This window comes from Polyodon spathula, chromosome 13, assembly GCF_017654505.1.
Source record: "Polyodon spathula isolate WHYD16114869_AA chromosome 13, ASM1765450v1, whole genome shotgun sequence".
Lineage (NCBI taxonomy): Eukaryota > Metazoa > Chordata > Actinopteri > Acipenseriformes > Polyodontidae > Polyodon > Polyodon spathula.
The window spans coordinates 28,325,283-28,345,590 of record NC_054546.1 but is presented as its reverse complement, the minus strand read 5'-3'; the positions used below and the strand labels follow the sequence as shown (position 1 = coordinate 28,345,590).

The 20,308-nt window shown below is 40.0% G+C and overlaps 2 protein-coding genes and 3 non-coding genes across 12 annotated transcripts in view; 4 read left to right on the top strand and 1 right to left on the bottom strand.

The window, feature by feature from the left end:
* Positions 1-1,180: 1,180 nt before the first annotated feature.
* LOC121325531 (inhibitor of growth protein 4-like) lies at positions 1,181-9,475 on the bottom strand. Of its 6 annotated transcripts, none has more exons than XM_041268146.1 (9): positions 9,293-9,475; positions 7,445-7,516; positions 6,130-6,296; positions 5,691-5,805; positions 4,297-4,365; positions 3,777-3,891; positions 2,867-3,011; positions 2,591-2,652; positions 1,181-2,074 (listed from the first exon to the last, which is right to left on the bottom strand). In XM_041268146.1, the coding sequence occupies exons 1-9, from the start codon at positions 9,417-9,419 to the stop codon at positions 2,035-2,037; spliced, it is 912 nt and encodes a 303-aa protein (XP_041124080.1). In that variant the 5' UTR covers positions 9,420-9,475; the 3' UTR covers positions 1,181-2,034. The 6 variants fall into 6 exon arrangements, with proteins under 6 accessions (XP_041124080.1, XP_041124084.1, XP_041124081.1 ...); XM_041268150.1 differs by having other exon boundaries at positions 4,297-4,362; positions 5,700-5,805; positions 9,293-9,474; XM_041268147.1 differs by having other exon boundaries at positions 4,297-4,362; positions 9,293-9,473.
* The window catches only part of ncapd2 (non-SMC condensin I complex, subunit D2), a 32,131-nt gene continuing 21,292 nt past the window's right edge, over positions 9,470-20,308 (top strand). For 2 of the 3 annotated variants that reach the window (XM_041268145.1, XM_041268143.1), the window contains exons 1-8: positions 9,470-9,555; positions 9,894-10,050; positions 10,471-10,595; positions 11,709-11,784; positions 13,326-13,384; positions 15,112-15,287; positions 16,456-16,601; positions 17,283-17,410. In XM_041268145.1, coding sequence (XP_041124079.1) covers positions 10,478-10,595; positions 11,709-11,784; positions 13,326-13,384; positions 15,112-15,287; positions 16,456-16,601; positions 17,283-17,410 — 703 coding nt within the window. In that variant the 5' untranslated portion in view covers positions 9,470-9,555; positions 9,894-10,050; positions 10,471-10,477. Of the gene's footprint in view, positions 9,556-9,893; positions 10,080-10,470; positions 10,596-11,708; positions 11,785-13,325; positions 13,385-15,111; positions 15,288-16,455; positions 16,602-17,282; positions 17,411-20,308 lie in introns of all 3 variants that reach the window. The other variant, XM_041268144.1, reaches the window with a different exon arrangement.
* On the top strand, positions 11,025-11,349 carry LOC121326330. Its single transcript, XR_005951462.1, has one exon. It is a non-coding gene; the product is annotated as a small nucleolar RNA U85 (small nucleolar RNA).
* Positions 12,724-13,027, top strand: LOC121326331. The gene has a single exon (XR_005951463.1). It is a non-coding gene; the product is annotated as a small nucleolar RNA U85 (small nucleolar RNA).
* Positions 14,284-14,607, top strand: LOC121326329. Its single transcript, XR_005951461.1, has one exon. It is a non-coding gene; the product is annotated as a small nucleolar RNA U85 (small nucleolar RNA).

Below are 20,308 nucleotides of genomic sequence, written 5' to 3'. Positions count from 1 at the left end.
TTACACAGGTTTCCAAATACTCCAACCAGGATTTAACGGAACTGAAGGCTGCTTTGGTTTGTAAATTTAATTTATGAAGGACTATCAAAAAGATACCCTGCAAACCAATGCTTGAAGTGAATGACTTCATCACTTACAGATACACCATGATACTTTCTGTACATGATACATCATACTGTAATAGAGATATTGCATGTATTGTAAGACCAGCTGCACAACACAGCACATTTCAGTTCAGCAAGTTGCTCTTGAATGGAGAATGAGTGTGCTGTACAGCGGCTGTGTATACATAATCTCCCCGTCTTGTTTACCCCCCCTTTTTTTTTTTTTTTTTTTTTAACATTAGTTAACCGTTAAATGGTCATTTGATCTTATTATGCTTTATACAAAACTCGCTTTCATTTTATATGTGAAGGCCCTTCACATGTATAACATCATTAGGGTTTTATTACACCCTAGAGATAATACCCGTTTATTTAACTGTTTAGAAGAGAATTTCATGAGTTCCACACCCCCGACTCATTTAATTCAATTCCATTCAACTGGGGAAACAAATAAGAAAAAGCTGGGTTTATAAAAGGCTCTCTCGCTGATGAAACAATGTTTCCTGTCCTGCGTGACCCTCCAGTAACTGTGGGTCTCAGTAATGCAGTTTTTAAAGAAACACATTACAGCAAAATTACATTTTCAATTGTAGAAACAAAAAATAGGTTGAACAAAGTTATCAGTTTGCATGCCTTGCTTTCAGATGGTCCAAGACAGGGCAACACTTTTTTAATTTTTTTAAAAATGTTTTACCTGAGGCCCACCTGTTCAGTTGCAATAGGTACTGCGGCTCACGTTAGCACTTCTTAGAAAAAATGACAACTTAAGAACATTTTTAAGCCTGTAACACTAAATAAACAATTTCCATTGGTCTTTTCATTTGAATCTTATTTTTTGTATTACTGTACTGATCATACATATTATATGGCCTATAATAGGCGTATTAGCTAAAATCATGGTTGTGGTTGTGTTGGGTGTGGTTGTGTGTAGTATAAACATTATATATATATATATTACCAGAAATACTATAGTAGAATCTTAGGGTCCCCAGTTTCAAAGCATGTCAGTCTTTGTCGAGGAAACAGCTGATCCGGCGTTACTGACCCACCGCTGTGAGGGGTGTGTTTCCTTTCACACAAAGGAAAATAAAGTAAGAAAAGTACAAAGAGGTGTGATGCGAACTGGGAGTTCTCATTAAAACTAGTACAGTGCCCCATTTGAAATGTTTAAAAAATTAAAAAAAAAAAAAAAAAAAAAAATTTACTAAAAAATGCATTGACACCAAGATAGTGAGCAGGTGGAAGTGAGAGGCAAGTTGTATTTTAGGGGGCTATTTCATAAACAAAACACATTTTATATCTCATGATTTGGCAATTGCTAAAACCTATTAGACACTATCCAGCTCACAGGAAAAACAGCCTTGGAAGTTTTACGCAGAAAGTTAAATGTTAGCTATCATGGAAAATGCTGAGTCAGGTTTTTAGATTAATGCTGTCAGGGTTTTACTATGAAATATCAAGACAAACGCAGTTCAAATTAATAGAGGAAAACTGGTCTAAAAGGAGCTACAGTAATCTCAAACTGCAGTTCCAATGCAGTGACTAGTGCAAGCTAGTCTAGTAATTTCAAACTGCAGTTTCAATGTAATTCCAGTAGTCTAGTCTAGTGATCTCAAACTGCATTTTCAATGTAATTCCAATAGTCTAATCATCTTAAACCACAGTTTCAATGTTATTCCATTCCAATCTAGTCTAGTGATCTCAAACTGCAGTTTCAATGTAATTCTAGTGCAGCCTAGTCTAGTTTGGTGCTACTAAGTCTACAGTTTGAATCAGCACTACACTATATTATTGCTCTTTTGAACTAGTTTTCCGTTGCAATGTGGTTGAGTTTCGATTCCAATGCATTACAGGGGACACCCGCCTCAAAAACAAAATAACAAAACAAATATTTGTTTTCAGGGTGCGGACTGACTGTTTCTCAAACTGTTCACTTCTTCTTTCTGTCTTGTGAGCATCGAGGGCAGTACCTGCAAGAAAAAGGAACAAAGAAAGAAAGAAAGAAGATTTTAGCTTGGTTCAGTTCATATAATTTATTGTTCTTGGTATATTCCTGCTTTTATTGTAATTTATATATTTTTATTTGTATAATGATATAGTTATAAAAACACATTCAATGATAATAACATTGATATATATGGCCATATTAGGTCCCAGTGAAAGTGAATGGTACTGCTCCATTCAGAATAACTTTGTGTCTGCTGCAGGTAGCAATTAAAGCTTACTGTTAGATTTGCTTTAATGTATACAAGGATGGAAATAAGACTTCTATTGCAAAAACAGTTTGATCCATTGCTGGTTTTACTATAAGTTTAGTAAGCCACAGCTGAGCTTGTTACCTATACCCCGTTGCTAATCAAGCTCTAAGTAAAACCTGGAATGGGTGAAACTGTATGCAATAGGAGTCTTATTCCCACCCTGGTGTAATGTCCTAATGACCTTTGCTAGGTCCTGTGCAGTAATACCAACAGTGAGTATCTACTCACCACTTTCCTCGCGGTTTAGTCGTGAGTCCAACGCAGGCGAAATGAAACCACTCGATAGAGCACTGCAAATTCACAAGACAGACACCAATAACAAGACATCAGGATAGGACTGGTTCCCTCTCTCCCTCCTTCTCTCTTCCATTTCCGGTGTCCTCTTACTCCCATACTTTAATTACAATATCAGTATTTTCACATGCCCCACCACCCTGTACCTCTCCCCCGCTGTAACCCTCTCCCCTCCTGTACCCCCTCTCTCCCCCTGACCCCGACACTCACGTCAGGATTGTCACAGCCGATCATCTCCCCGTATGAGACCTGATGACACAGACAGTATGTGGGTTCATTGGGGTCCACAGGCATGTCCAGCACATCAGAGGGGTGCACGTTCCCAAAGGTAACAGCGGGGGCACTATACTCCGTCCTGGGGGAGGAGACAAATGAAGGGCTTGGTCAGGTTTATAACAAAGTTGATACCCTTATAATACAGGGATGGAAATGAGACTTGCATTGCAGAGCAGTATGAGCCATTAATGATTTTACACTGGACTTGCCTGACCTAAGTATCACGTTGCTGGATCCACAGCTAATCCTTGTACTATTTTGTCATTGTAAATTTAACATGTTTCAACCCTAGTTCATATTACAGTAGTATTATTGCACTTACTGTAATCTCAAATATATTTAACTAACCAGCTTGCATTGTAACCCTGTACTGCACTGTAACACCTGAAAGTCACCTTGGATAAAGGCGTCTGCCAAATAAATAAATAATAATTATAATACTATCAGTTTAATAAGACTCTGTTGAGCTTGTTGCAGACACACTGGGGCAAATCAAACTTCTAGTAAAGCCTGGAATGGGTGAACTTGCGATGCAATCTTATTTCCATTCCTGAAATGGATTTTAAATAAGCCTTGCTGCTTAAATGAATCTCCTGCTCGTGATAAGAGGTAGTACATGGATTTTACACTGGCATGACTTAGCAAAGCTGTCCTTGGCTAGTAAAGCTAAAGAGACATGAGGAAATTGATAATAAACTGTTACTAAGCATTCCTTTAAAAAGTGGGGTTGATCATGTTAATACAGCCAATATGAGATCAGAGAATGGATCTGAAAGATGGTCAAAACTTCTTTAAGGGCTGCATCTCCACTCTAGCTGTTTTGTAAGAAGAGCTCTGTACTCACGAGTGCACCAGTTTTAGTTTTTTCTGTCCATTCTTAGGACTGCTGTCATCGTCCGAATTCTTCACCTTTGACCTGGTGCGGGCAACCTTCTTATCTTTCTGACCCCTGACCTCTGCTGAGAAGGAGAGAGAAGTGTTATCATTTAATGGGAGAATGCAGTGTCCTCACTCAATGTGTGACTCAGTGTGTGTTTGTAATAGTGTGTGTGCGTTAGTTTGTGTTTGCTGAGTGTTTGGTTTGTTAGTTTGTATGTATGTTTTTGTGTGTGTGTGAGTGTGCATGTCTATGTGAGTGTAATAGAATGTCTGCGTGTGTGCGCGTGTCTGTATTAGAATGTGCGAGTGCTGCATGAATGTGTGAGGGAGTGTTTGTTTGGGTGGGTGTACATATCTGTGTTAGTTTGTGTGTGTGTGTGTGTGTTAGTGTGTCTGATATTTTCTCTGTGTGTTAGATGTGTTTCTGGGTGACATTTTCTCCTTGTGTTAGATGTGTTTCTGTGTCGTGTTGAAGCTGCACTAACCTGGTGTCGCTGACATCACCACCTCAGAGCTGTATTTGACGTGCTGCAGCTCAGAGGCTTTCTTTCCTGCTGAGACACAGTGAGATAAGAAACAAAGAAACACACAGGCCGTTAAAGCAATCCTTCACATCACCTACCACTTCACAATAAAACATTACCTCTTTCACTTTCCCATTGCTTGAGTTTATGGGCAGACCAGAAAGCAATCAAACCCACTACAGTCGATACCCCAGATCAGGGAAAACACATCCTTTAGCGTTAAATTTAATATCAAAGGTGCTTCATGCAACAAACAACTGGATTCTAATGCTACACTGAAGCCAAAATGTCTTCAGTTTTTTTTTTTTTTTTTTTATGCATGTTTCTTCAATCTTTGCACCTACTTTTGAGTGTTTCAGTCAAGCTAAATGCTTGAAACCAAATTGCTTTGTATAAATATATAAAACAGTAGACAGGCTATAACAATAGAAAGGTTATAACTGCATCAAGGAGTTCTGGTGACACCATAAACCATGAGCGAGAAGCACTGAATTCACCACAATTCACTTCAGCCCCAGTTGTTATTTTCTCTAACATAAGGATCCAGTGACTTTCAAGGATTATGTCGAAAGCAGTTTTCTTTGTTGTGTTTTTGTTTTCTTGGTCTCCAATGAATGACTCTCTGGCTTCTAGTGTGGGGGTTTCAAAACGGGTCGACGTTTTTAAAAGACGTACAGAGAACTCCAAGAAAAATAGTTGGGAAAGTCAAAAATAGTGTCTTAACATTATGTAATCATGACTTTTTTTCATATGGGCTGAAACGGAATTATAGTACTTATCCGTATATTATAAATAAATAAACAAACATTTTTGTTTTTAAATATGCCCCCAATTCAGGTGTCAGACAATCTTGAGACAGCAGTCCTGAGACATCGCTCTGTGTTTGCTTTGTCTGATCGTCGAACTCTGTGAATGTGGGATGGTGTGAATGTGTGCAGTGGGTGTCAGTGGGGTGATAATGTCTGGTGATCATGGTCAGAAAAAGGCCCCAATTAATTGAGCTTTAAGTCAGCAGTAATCTAAAGGGTAGTTTCTTGTTCTGGATTGTTTTCAATTTAAATATAGTTTAGTATTCATGAATTTAGATGGCCGTGTTGATTACTTATACATAGGGCCCGTGTGACTCTAAATCTGAATTAAAATGAAATCAAGTTGGCTAATGGAAAAGAATGCAGTATTTGTGTGTTTCTCTCTCTCTCTCTCTCTCTCTTACTCTTCTTGCCCTTGCTGGATGAGGAGTCATAGAGTGTGTGTGTGTGTGTGTGTGTGTATATAGCTCTCTCTTCTTGCCCTTGCTGGATGAGGAGTCGTAGTCTGTCTGTCTATCTGTCTGTCTGTCTGTCTCTCTCTCTCACTCTTCTTGCCCTTGCTGGATGAGGAGTCGTAGTCCGTGGATTCGATCTGCTTCTCCTTCAGATCGGCTTCGAACCGAGCCAGGTCCGTGTCCAGCCGCCGAATGTGCTTATCAACCTGACGGACAGGCAGACACAGACAGTCACAAACACAGAGACAGAGAGAATTAAACTGGACATTGGAAAATTACTTATTTTGAACAGAGTAAGCAGACACAGAAAAAACAGGTGTGACTGCTGAATACTGGGATGGAAATAAGACTCCTATTGCACAGCAGCTTCACCCATTCCAGGTTTCACTACGAGCTTGAGTATCCACAGTGTGTATAGTTAACAAGCTCAGGTGTGTTTACTAGTAAAACCAGGAATGGATCACACTGCTGTGCACTGGGAGTCTCACTGCTATCCCTGTGGTGCTGTCCTGCTTTCTGGTTCCTCTCACCATCTCGTAGGTCTGCATGGCGAGCTGCACCTTGTCGTCTCCAAACTCCTTGCACTTGGTGTAGGACTCCTGGATCTGCCGCAGCAGGGAGAGCTTCTGCTCGGAGGACAGCGTGCGCGCATTCGCTGTGTACTCCGTGGCCAGCCCATCGATCTCGCCCTTCATATCTGCAGGGGGCATGGATCCTTCAGAGAACAACACAGACTCCAACCCACAGCCATTCCAGCAGCCCAGAGCAGAGCTGGGTCGGATCGAGCTCTTCGTAGGCAAAGGTCACTGCTGTTGATCGGGCTGATTTCCCAATTCACATGAAAACAAGTGAAGAAACAGCTGCTTGGGTTTGTGTGGATCACTGTTCTCCACAGTCTGAGAAAAGTAGCTGCTTCTTCACATGTTTTAATATGAATTGTAAATCAGCCTCACCCGATTGTCACCACCTGATTTCTGTTGAGAGCTCAAATAATCAGCACTAATGCAGAGGCGCACAAACCTGCACTCAGATCACATTATAAATTAGAAGAAGAGCAAATATAAGGCTTGAAATGTATTAAGTGGCTAAAACACCCATGTTCATATTCATTCACATAACAGCATTTATAATGGACTGGATCAAAAAGATGCAAAGGAAACAACAGCATTCTACAGGGATGGACATAAGACTCCTTTTGAATAGCAGTTTCACCCATCAAAGGTTTTACTAAGGAGCTTGATTAGCCCCAGTGTGTACAGGTAACACTCTTTGGTGTGTGTTATAAAACTCATAGTAAAAGCAGGAATGGATCAAACTGCAATGCAATGGAAGTGTAATGCCTACACCTTATTGCCCCCCAACTGGTGATGAAACGCCCTGTGAGGGGGTACACTGGAGGAGATTGTAAGTATGCGGGTCACACTCCACATATTTATCTAGAGACCTGCTTATCTGACTGTCATGAAACTTGATATCAATAGTATATACCATGTTATATATATATATATCAGATTATGAGGCTAATGTGTGGAGGTGTATTTAGAGAACATTAAACATTTCATTGCTAATTCTTATTCTACACTATTCTATACCTACTCAGGGATGTAAATAAGATGGCAGTTTCACCCATTCCAGATTTAAATACGAGCTTGCTTAGCCCCAGCGTATGAAACAAGCTCAGATGTGTCTTACTAAACTCCTAGTAACACAAGGAATGGATCAAACTGTTATGCAATGGGAGTCCTATTTCCACCCATACGTCCTGGTCTTCATCATATTAGTGATGCTAGCTCTCATTTTGAAACTGAAACAACATTCACAGTATTAGGAATGGATTTTCCTTACCTTCTGTTCTCTGGTCCAGATCTCTCATTAGCTGGAAGTTCCTCTGCAGCTCAAATGGCAGATTCTCGATACCTGCAAGCACACATGCCAGCGTTTAGTTTTTCTTTCCTCCGTTTTGTCAACAGAGTGTGCTGTTGGTACTGCCCATGAACACCCTAATGCTGCATGTACTGGTATAATAACACAGTGTAACAATTATTATTATTTTTTTTTGTTCCTGGTTAGTAAGTGTTATTTCCTAATTGCTTATGCCTCAAAAGTATAGAAAATGGCTATTATTCCCCACAAACTTCGCTTTTCTGACCAGGACAGTGATATTTCAAAATATCACTATTTCCAATGGGAAAACGGGCAAATGTGTCTTTTCGTTGACTTAATGTCAGAAAAAAACAACATATGAATCCAAATTAACATGTATTTATACTAAAGTAATACAAAAATGACTACAAAAGATTTAGAAAAGAGTAATTTTACAAGATTTACGATTAGACTGTAAATTTTTGTACCCAGGAACAAAAATTGTGTTACATATTGTAATCCTGCAATGTTAAACTCACCACTACACACAAGACTAGACGTGTTAACTGTAAAGTTTCTAAGTGTCCGTTGGCTCCTAATCAAGTTGAGGGTGGATTTCATTCTCCCACTCTTTACCGTGTCAGTCTGTCTGTCATATAAAGAGTGCATGAGAAAGTGTACTCTCAACCTGATTAGAGGGAGCCACCGCAAACAGATTACAAGTCGATAAATCGAACAAATGTATTTAACCTTTGAGGTATTGATCTTATTTTTATGCAGAAGGCAACAAGAAATAACATTATAAAATCAATGGCAAAATGAAACAAATTATTCAAAACTGGACAAAAACACTTGAGTCAGAAAAACTGTAATTCTAAATAAAAGCATACAAAACATGACAATACAATTTACATGATCCTGGTCAGTCAGTACTTACAGTAGTTTAAAAGTGTCCAGGTAAAAAGCTAATATTAACGTATTGAATCGAACCCGCTGTGCTTTAAACGTTTCGAATGATTTTTCATTGACATTTTGAGGTTCCAATGGGGACGTGACATAAACAGCCTGCTTTAAACTCTGGAACACATTTGTAATCAGAAAATAACCTCGCTCACCACAACGTCACGCCCGGGTTACAGATGAGGGTAAAAATGTAAACAAACTGGAACGTGTAAAAAGCCACCGTTCATTCAGTAGGCAATTCTGATCGCAGCATACACCACTGAAAGCTTTGACGGTGTGAGTATCTTTCGCAGACAACTTAGCCTTGTTAAACAATCTTATTTAGCGTGCAAGCATCGCTTTGACTCCGGCATTATATTAAACACGTTCGCATATAACATGCTTCGCTAACTGGTAGCAATACTATGTGCACTATTAACTGTGTTACACAACACTGCCCTGCACGACTCACAGGTACACAATAATACATAGTTATGCTGCAAAATATACTAATAGTTGAATCAATACTGCGTTTGATTTTGTTTACATCAATTGGTCGTTTTTCCCGTCTCCAAAAAAAAAAAAAAAAAAAAAAAAAAAACGTCACCAAAACTCGGTTTAGTTGTAATGATTCAAATACATAATTAATTACCGCCAGTTCCGTCAGTATAACATACACATTAAAAATGCCTGAAATTCCTTTATTTACCTACGTTATTAAAAAAAAATAATAATATAATACTTAATTTTGCAATACCCCAGGAAGAATTAAGATGTGTTGTGGGGTCGGGGTTAGCAATTTTTTTTTTTTTCTCTTCCAATAATAGTTTATTTATTTGTATTTTTTTTTTTTTTTTATTTTATTTATTTATTTTTTATTGCACTTACTGTCCAAATAGTGTTCCAGATACATCCCAGCCGCCATCTTGCAATCACAAACAAAGCCTCCCACTCTTCCGAAGCAGGAAGGGGTGTTACTGAACAGAATATCCAATGAGAAAGGCGGGGCTAACATCACAACACGCCCCACTCAGAAGCTCTTTGTGTTTACAGACAAACCACGCCCCTTTTCAGTCCTCATACAATAAATAAAGCAGGGGGTACTGTTACTAATTCGGGACACATGACTTGTCTCAAAAAAATCGGTTTTGGTAAGTTACTGTATTTGTTGTAAATGTGCAATGAAAAGCGATTGGTGTTTTTTTTTTTTTTTTTTTTTTTTTTTTTTTTTGTATACCATGTTGTCGTTTGTTGTTTCATGATATTTTGTTATTTATGTTGCAACGATTCAACTTTTTTGTTTTTAATCCTTCAGATATTTTACCGAGCTATTTCATAAAACCTGTGTTGCATTATAGTTATTCACAAAAACCGATTTAAATTCCATGTGAAAAATGTAACATTTCCATCTATGTCTATAATATTTTAGGTATTTCTGATTATAGTTATTATGGTTAATTCATGATGCTAACTGCGATTTTTCTTGTAGTTAGAGGCGAGCCTCGCTTTCAATCGGACATGGCTCCAGTGGATACGCCCTATTTCTTTATTGTGGTGAAAGAGGCGCTTGATGACGTCTTTCATATGCGCCGCCAAGAAGTTGTTGGCGCGCGTTGAATTCAAAATTATCGGCGGAGTAACGGAAGGTGAGGGATTGGATGGGAGGGAAATATCGGTAAATGTATTTTTAAAATACAAAAACAATAAACAGGGGTTGAAAAGAACGTAGCCGAAGAGAAAGAAACGTTGAGTGTGTTTTTGTAATTGTTTTTAACCATTTTTTTTTTAAATCAATGGAAATTAATTTGCTACAAAACCAAATTCCGCAATAGTACGTCTCTCGTATTCAAACTTTTTAAATACCCCTTACGAATTTAATCAACGTTTGTATTCGTTTTGGTTTGGTTAATGGTTATATAAAATCTGTGTGTGTTTTTTTTTTTTTTTTTTAATTAAATTATTTGTTTTTGGAAGTATTTCATATTAATGCAAATTGTACTGAGTGTGTGTATGTGTGTTTCTTGTTGTCTCTGTGGATATTTTCCATAATTACGTTTTTTTTTTAGGTAGAAAATGTCTTTTGATTTTAACATCCCGCTGTCTGTGCGAGACTTGGTGAAGAGCGGAGGGATCAATCAGTACGTAGTGCAGGACGTGTTGTCTGTGCGGCAGCTCGGCTCTCAAATCTCTGGTGAGTAAACTTTAGCCAGAGGTGCAGAAATACAGGTCAATGTAAAACTACAACATTGTTTAAAACCCGTGAAACGATTTCTTTGTGCTCTGATTTCGTAATGGCCGCTGATGCAGTGGACGTTGAAATGTGGGGGGTGAAATTGCCGTGGCACTATCGTCAATATCGAATGTTGAAAAATAAATTTTCCTAAATGCGATTCTTCTCTGGTCCTAACCTCAATGTTAAACTAGCTATTTCAATTCTGGAATGGGTAAAACTGTTAGGAGTCTTATTTCCATCCCTGTGGTGCAACCTGTCTTGTATTAAAAAAAATTCAATAAGGATTTGGGGTATTAAACTTTGACTGCCCTGAATTTTAGAATATTTAAGCTGGTGTATAGTAGCTGCAAAATGTGCTAGATTTTATATATTTTAGCTGTATCTGATGCCACATGATGATGCAATGGCAACGGTGAGCTCTCATTGGCTGGGGTGTGTGTTCTCTGGCAAGCTGACCCCTCTGATGACCCTGGCTGGTAATCTTGGCTGACGGGGCGCAGTCTTGCTCCTCAGCTGTAAGGGCGAGCCGACAGGAACTTGCACCCCTTTTCCCAAACTCACAGGGGTCCAGAGGAGTGGACCTTCTGACTGGAGGGAGGTGCGAACACGAGGGCCGAGAGAGGGGGCAAGGAGGGCACTGCCAGAGAGCAGCACCTCCCCATGTTGAACCTCCAATGAGGCATGAGCACTAATCTTTGGTAATCTGATGGCATGACCAGAGACAGTTACATTTTAAAATTCATCTGATATAAAGTTGCAATGCTGTATAGGTAATTTATCCCTAACTTCAAATACTCGTCACTGCACATGTAAAACTAGGAGTAGACAAAACTTTTGGCTAATGCCTTCATGAGTTTGATCCATTTCTTGCCTAAGTGGACAGCAGTGGAGATGCTTGTTGTTCATTCCACTGTCTGACTTAGGCATTTGCTCAGATGTTCTGTTTGCTTGACTGATCTCCCTGTGATTTAAGGTTTACTCTGTAAGCCACGTTATAAACCAGCCAGATTCACTTTCCCATGTTGTGCAGTTATAGAATTGCAAAGATAAGTAATCTCTTCTTTCGTTTAGGCTTCCGCACTGCCCTGCGCAGTAAAGGACCGCTATGCATCCTGGAACACTTCGATACACCGTACAGCGTCTTATAGTGAGTACTGCAGAAACACAGATTTCAGAGCTGGAAATAAGATTCTCATTGCATAGACAACTGAGCTTATTGCCTATACACTGGGGCTAATCAAGCGTGTAATAAAACTTGGAATGATTGAAACTGCTGTGCAATAGGAGTCTTATTTCCTATTCTATGTTTTATAAGGCTTTTTAGTTATGAAGGAAATTTCTTGGATTCCTAAGGCTGTAAATGTATGTGTTAATATATTAAACATGTAAATCTTCAGTGTACTCGGTCGTTTCCCATTAATATTATCCTGCTATAGTAGAACTAGATTTTAGTATTTTTATAGACCTTTTAAATTTTAGATTTACTAAACTGACATTCAACAGCAAAAGTTTGACTAGATCTGCAGTCTAAATGTGTCATTGAAAGCTGTTGCATTTCTTTTAGTATTTCTATATTTAGCACTAGTGTTTCCCATTTTAGGTAGACTCCATCAGGATGCAATTTAAAAATAAAATAAAAATAAAGGTTAAAATCAAAGAAAGATTTCTGTAAAACAGGATGTTTTCAGTCAAACGTTTAGTGAAAGTTATGAGTTTTACAGTCTTGGACATGCAGATTCATTCCTCTCTGTAGGGATGTAACAATGAATCGTGGTACTTTCTTTACATCCTATACAGGATATCTTGATACAAGACCAAAAAGAGAACGTGACTCATTGTAGGTCACCAAGTGGTTCTTGGCGTGTTTTTTTTTTGTTCGTTTTTTTTTTTTTTTTTTTTTAATAGCTGGTATGTATACATACCCTCCGTAACTCTTTATTGTCTTGTAACAAAATAGTCCATTAAATTATTTGATTGTAGTATGCATCATAAAAGTAGCCCACCCGGACCATTGCATGTATCGCGATGTGTACAGAGACATGAGTGTATCGTTATATCCCTAGTAACCTATTTGTGTCTTAGCGATGCCCAGTGATGATTCCAAGGCGAATGCGACTTGATTGGCTCTGTGTATGGGCAGCTGTCATGTGACCCTCTCTTAACAGGCCTGTAATCTTGGCAGACGCTGCGCAGTGTGGCTCGTTTGCTGTAAGGGCGGGCCGACAGTGAACAGCTCCCACTAGAAGTCAGCTGTGTGAAATATCAACAGTCTGACCACAGGCGGTGCTGACAGAGGAGAGAGCTGGGGGTGGGGGGGGGGTCGCGATGACACTGCCCAATCTCAGCACACCAGTCTAGAGTGAGCTCACTATTCTGGAAATCTGAGGGAATCGTGTCTGCTTGATAGACTTTATTTAAAAGCAATAAGTTATCTGCGGGATGCTTTGAAGTTCAAGGATAGAAAAACAGCAAGACTCGTTACCTGTACACTGTGGCTAATCCAGCTCATATTAAAATCTTGCATGGGTGAAGCTGCTATGCAGTAGGAGTCTTATTTTGATCCTTGTGAGTTCATGGTTTGTTCCTATTAAAGGTAGTTTCAGTTAAACTCACACTTTAAGTACAGTTCCAGCCCTAATTGAACCTTTTTTGCAAGTGTCTTACAAATCTGTCTGTTTCTCTTTCTAGCCATTTCCAGTCTGCAGAGGCTGCTTTGAAAGAGGAGACCTTGGAGCTACTGGTGCAAGGTAATCACCTGAATCCAAGGGTTGACATCTTAGGCTTTTTTATCTTTAAGCTTAACCATTCAGTGACATGGTTGAATGTTTGTTTTAGTAGCTGAGAACTAAAATAAAAATGGTCTGCGATTCAAACTTTAGAGACCCCGTTGTGAAGTCAAGAGTCAAGTTTAAGCTAATCCCTTTATAATGAGTTCAACAGTAACTTACAGTAACTTGCAGTAGACTTCCAGGAATGAATCAAACTGCCTTGCAATGGGAGTCTTCTTTCCATCCCTGTGACCTGTAATTTGACCCCTGCTTCTATCACACGGCAGCCATATAGAAACCAATATCGGAATCCTGTGAAATGCTTGTAGCTGGTGTTCCTGGTGTGTGTTTTTTTCTGAAATACATTTTAAGTACGTGAATCCAAGACTAGACTAAGCATTTTTATTGTGGTACATAATAATACTACCATTAACTCTGAGCAAAGCAAACAGTACTGTGTATCTTTACTGTATTTGTTGAGTCCATGCCTTTGTCTGTCTCTGATGAAAACTACAACATTGTTTAAAACACGTGAGATTATCTCTTTGTGCTCTGATTTCGTAATGGCCGCCGATGCAGTGGACGTTGAAATGTGGGGAGTGAGAATGCCGCTGACACTCCAACAGTCAATATCGAATGAATGCGATTCTAATATGGTCCTAACCTCTATGTTAAACTAGCTATTTCAATCTGGAATGGGTGAAACTGCTAGGAGTCTTATTTCCATCCCTGTGGTGCAACCTGTTTTGTATTAATGCTTTTTCAATGAGGATTTGGGGTATTAAACTTTGACTACCCTGAATTTCAGAATATTCTTCAAGCTTTGGTATAGTAGCTGCAAAATGTGCCAAATTTTATATATTTTAGCTGTATCTGATGCCACGTGATGATGCAATGGCAACGGTGAGCTCTCATTGGCTAGGGTGTATGTTCTCTGGCTAGCTGAACCCCCCTGATGACCCTGGCTCGTAATCTTGGCTGACGGGGCGCAGTCTTGCTCCTCAGCTGTAAGGGCAAGCCAACAGGATCTTGCACCCCTCTTCCCAAACACGCAGGCGTCCAGAGGAGTGGGCTTCCTGACTCTAGAGAGGTGCGAACACGAGGGCCGAGAGAGGGGGCAAGGGGGGCACAGCCAGAGAGCAGCACCCCCATGTTGAATTGCCAGTGAGGCGTGAGCACTAATCTTTGGTAATCTGATGGCATGACCGGAGACGGTTACATTTATTTTTTAGGTCTTGTAATGTTGTAAGTAGTTCATCCCTATATATAAAAAAAGACTATTTGTTTAGCAGAACTGCAGGCTGCAATGTGGAAGTATAGGAACGAGAACGCCACTCAAAACAGCAGACTATTAAATCAATCTAATGTGTATCTATGCCCAGTTTGAATTTGATTTAAAAAAATATATATAAATAACATCACAAGATACTGTAGTTACTTAATATCTTTGAGTTATATAGTTCTATATCTAAAAAGACAAGCTGACATAATCTGTTACCCACGGAGTCATTCACTCAAAGTATGGAAGCTGATATTTAAGCCAGGGTTCTCTTTAGCCAAGTTTCTAGTTCAATGCAGTATTCAAGTGCCTCAGCCAAAAGCATCTTTCTGTATAGGATAAAAAAAAGCCTGAGATTTAATTTCTTTACTGATGCCCATCTTTTAAGCTGATATTGTAGGCTCTGTTCTGACTTCTCTCTCTCTAGCGGTGTCGCGCCTGTCCTCCGCTCTCCCTGCCCAGCTGGATGATGCCTCTCTGGACTCTGCTCAGCGCAGAGACCTGCTCAACGCTGTGAAGATGAGCTGCTTCCTGCTCAGCAAGCTGGCAGAGTCATTTGAGAATGACGCCTACAAGCCTGGCATCATCGCCGCCACCAGCAAGGTCTGAGCACTGCTTGCCTGTAAACCACTGAGGTGGGGGCTTCATGACAGAAATTGGTGTGTCAAGCTGCTTGTTTTGTGTAACGTACTTGTGGTGGTGTGTGTTTTTTTTTTTTTTTTTGTAAGTCCTCAGACTCCAAGAGTGCAGTAATTCCAGACTGCATCATGGATGTTGCGTAAATGCATTTGTGCTTTTTAAAGGAAAGATTTATCTTTTAATAAAAATTTAAAAAATGATAACAAATACCCTATTCATGGATTTGTGTTTTCAGTATGTTTCTCATGTGTTTTAGATGTTCTTCAATTGAATGAATGCTAAACCATAGTCCATGTGTACCTGGTATTATAGGAGAGCTAGGTGAAAGATGGCCCTAAGGGATCATCTACACCAGTGGTCGCCACCCTTTTTGTGCAGGAGAGCCAAACTAATTTAGAGCAAGTGGTTTGCGAAGCCAGTCGATCCACCAAATCAAACCCTATACTCGGAAGCAGACTGCAGGAATAGAAACGCCAGGAAGAGCCAAGTGGGTCTAAAAGAACAGCAGTGCAGTAGAGTGTGTGACTGAGTCATGCAGCAGTACATGGTGTGGATGCTACTAGACAAGTGCCTCCATATATCAAGAAAAATCTGAATATACCGTTAATGTGCCAAATTGAGTTTTAATGAGACAAACATGAAGCCCAGCACGCACGTGAAATAAAACTAACAGTTCATTGGTTTATAACCAGAAGCAACCCAAAAGATGTCTGTGATATAAGTTTGGAGAACATTTGTGAAAATCGAACAGTTATTTTGCTCATCTTGTAGGGTGCAACAGACGGATGGAGATAAAGGGGAGTGGTCTTGGTCAATCAAATCTGTCAACTCTTGCTATTTATACCTTTGCCAAGGGTGGAAGGAAGTCATGCTATTTTGACCAAAGTTCTACAACCCATGCACGTTTGCTAACTTCCTTAAGCAAAAGTTAGGAGTTTAATCTGTTCCTGGTTTTGCTAGGAGTTTAATAAGAAGCACCTGAGCTTGTCACTTCCACACTGGATAGTCAAACTAGTAGTAAAACCTGGAATGGATGAAACTGCTATGCAATAGGAGTCTTGCTTCCATTCCTGATTTGTGAAGTAATTTAATCGCAGCATGACTGGCCTGTGTATTTTCCCTCTCTGTTCAGGGCAGTAAGAAGGTGAAGTCCAAGGGCAGCGCTGGATTTGACTGGGAATCGGAGAGGGAGGGCGTGTTGCAGGCTTTCATCCAGCTACTGCAGCTTGATATCAGGCGTCTCTGGAACATGTCGCTGGTGGAGGAAGAGTTCACCAGGTCAGTGCATCTGTCAAGCTGTGTGTTTGTCTGTTTTTGAGCTTTTGTGGCTGTCTTTCTGCTCAGTTACAAGCCTGTGTCTCTGTGTGATTCTCTATGTGAGGGTGTGTGTGTGGCTGTCTCTGTCTTTCTGTGATGTTTCTGATCTGTGTGTGTGAAACTCTAGTGGCAAGCCTAATACTTTTGATAATCAGTCGAGTGCTTGCCATACCAGCACCCACCATCTTGGCTTCACATGCTGTATAGCTGTCATGCAAAGCCAGCTCTCAGCCAGAACAAAAATGGCTCCAGTTTTCAAACTGCCTTCTGTCTGCTGTAAAATTGATTATGTGAACACCTGGATTTTCCAAACAACCCCTTGGAAACCTGTCCTGTTGTGTGCTCTGCTCTTCTGCCCTGTCTAAAAAAAAAAAAAAAAAAAAAAAAGAAAGAAATGCGCTAATCAGCCGTCTATTGTTGGTATTTACAGAACAGAAAAGTGCAGTATTATGTGTTGCATATTTGCAGGTAAAGGGTTACATTATATCTTTTTAGGAGGTTTCATGATTGGGGGGGGGGTCCCTGTCGTAATTCAATTATCAGAACAGTTTGATTTATCTGAACACCCACCTAGTTAGTTTTGATAATAGAAGCTGTCCAATACTGGGTCCCATTCCCCCTCTATATCTCTTACTTTCTCAGTTGTGTGACCTGCTGCTGCTACAAGCTCCTGGAAAACCCTGCTATCAACCAGGTGAAGAGCAAGGGGACCCGAGACGGAGTGATCCACTTACTGGGAGTGCTGGTCAAGAAATACAACCACCTACTGGGTGAGAGGGTGGCAGAGATGGAATGGTTTATGCTTGGCTGGTCAGACAGTCGCTCGCATTCTTACTAACCCTGGAAAAGATGTTTGAATATCTGCTTGGGTTTGTGTGGATTGCTTTTCTCCAGTCAACCAAAATCCAAGCAGTGGTTTCATCACTTGGAATGGTCAGGCCAATCAACACTGATGACCTTTACCTGATTATCAGCACCTGATTTCTTTGGAGAGCTCAATCCTAACAATCAGTTTATGCAGTACTATTTATTAAAACAATATAACGCACATATTGCCATTAATATTCCCATTGGATAATGCAATGCAGATGCACTGTTAACTTTACAATCTCTCAAGCCCATTGAAATGTTCAAGCTAATGGTGCTTTTTTGACACAGGGAAGCAGGTTGGTTATTAACCCTTTGCAGTCCATTTATTCTGCGGCTGTCAGGCTGGTCCAGTCCAATTAATTTTTGTGAACAAAATAAAATTTCAGACCACGTGCTGTTCAAATTGAAATAGTGACTTAATTTACTTAAAAGTAATGAAGCATTGCAAGTCCGAAGGGTACCCTATACAAAGACAACAGTACCAACATTTTGAACAAAAAACATGTTTATATATATAGAGAGAGAGAGAGAGAGAGAGAGAGAGAGAGAGAGAGAGAGAGAGAGAGAGAGAGAGAGAGAGAATGAATGAATGAATAAATAATCAGACAGACACTGAAAAAAAAAAAGTAATGTCACAATTTGAGTTTTTGCTTGATTATATTACCTTTAGAATAATCAGACAGGTACAAAACTTTTTACAAATCAATTACACACAACATCCAAAAAAATTAACTAAACAATTTTTCATCAATGTTGTAACTATTTACACCAGGCGAAGTTTGCAAACAAAAAAGACATTTAGTGACAGAAATTATCTGTATGTGTCCATGGTATGGTATCTTTCAAAACAGTCACCTGGGTATAACCCTGGCTTCCTTGAGCATGTTTTGCAGAACCATAGTCTCTCTCCTCCCCTCTTTTGTCTTTCTGTCACTGTAGTCTTTGGTGCTCTTTGATTCATTTTTGGAAATGAAATGTGGCTTTCCATTTAGCCTTTCTTCTGTCTGTTGATGATGGATGACCACATTTTCTTGAGCTAAGGTTGCGCATATCTCCCACCAGTTGTATCAGTAAGGCTTTCCTGAAGGTTTTATGGTGAACAGGTACAGTGGCTTGCGAAAGTATTGACCCCCCTTGGCATTTTTCCTATTTTGTTGCCTTACAATCTGGAATTAATGGATTTTTATTTGGATTTCATGTAATGGACATACACAAAAGTCCAAATTGGTCAAGTGAAATGAAATAACGGAAAAGTGGTGCGTGCATATGTATTCACCCCCTTTGCTATTAAGCCTCTAAATAAGATCTGGTGCAACCAATTACCTTCAGAAGTCACATAATTAGTTAAAGTCCACCTGTGTGCAATCTAAGTGTCACATGATCTCAGTATATATACACCTGTTCTGAAAGGCCCCAACAAAGTTGTGGAGAAGTACAGATCAGGGTTGGGTTATAAAAAAAATATCAGAAACTTTGAACATCCCACGGAGCACCATTAAAGCCATTATTAAAAAATGGAAAGAATATGGCACCACAACAAACCTGGCAAGAGAGGGCCGCCCACCAAAACTCACGGACCAGGCAAGGAGGGCATTAATCAGAGAGGCAACAAAGAGACCAAAGATAACCCTGAAGGAGTTGCAAAGCTCCACAGCGGAGACTGGAGTATCTGTCCATAGGACCACTCTAAGCCATACACTCCACAGAGCTGGGCTATGGAAGAGTGGCCAGAAAAAAGCCATTGCTTAAAGAAAAAATTAAGCAAATACGTTTGGTGTTCGCCAAAAAGCATGTGAGAGACTCCCTAAACATGGAAGAAGGTACTCTGGTCAGATGAGACTAAAATTGAGCTTTTTGGCCATCAAGGAAAACACTATGTCTGGCGCAAACCCAACACCTCTCATCACCCCGAGAACACCATCCCCACAGTGAAGCATGGTGGTGGCAGCATCATTCTGTGGGGATGTTTTTCATCGGCAGGGACTGGGAAACTGGTCAGAATTGAAGGAATGATGGATGGCGCTAAATACAGGGAAATTCTTGAGGGAAGCCTGTTTCAGTCTTCCAGAGATTTGAGACTGGGATGCAGGTTCACCTTCCAGCAGGACAATGACCCTAAGCATACTGCTAAAGCAACACTCGAGTGGTTTAAGGGGAAACATTTAAATGTCTTGGAATGGCCTAGTCAAAGCCCAGACCTCAATCCAATTGAGAATCTGTGGTATGACTTAAAGATTGCTGTACACCAGAGGAACCCATCCAACTTGAAGGAGCTGGCACAGTTTTGCCTTGAAGAATGGGCAAAAATCCCAGTGGCTAGATGTGCCAAGCTTATAGATACGTACCCCAAGAGACTTGCAGCTGTAATTGCTGCAAAAGGTGGCTCTACAAAGTATTGACTTTGGGGGGGGGGGGGGTGAATAGTTATGCCCGCTCAAGTTTTCTGTTTTTTGTCTTATTTCTTGTTTGTTTTACAATAAAAAATATTTTGCATCTTCAAAGTGGTAGACATGTTGTGTAAATCAAATGATACAAACCCCCAAAAAATCAATTTTAATTCCAGGTTGTAAGGCAACAAAATAGGAAAAATGCCAAGGGGGCTCAATACTTTCGCAAGCCACTGTAGCTGTTCTGATTCCACCTTCATCAAATTGAACAGGATAGCACTGTTCACAATTGCTTCTTCCAGCAGCCAAAAGAACATCTTCCTCTACCACTTCAGAGACTTTCTTGTGAAAACATAACTGGCACAGTAGTGGTCTACCCGGTCCACTGCACCCATCTTGCTTGTGTAATCG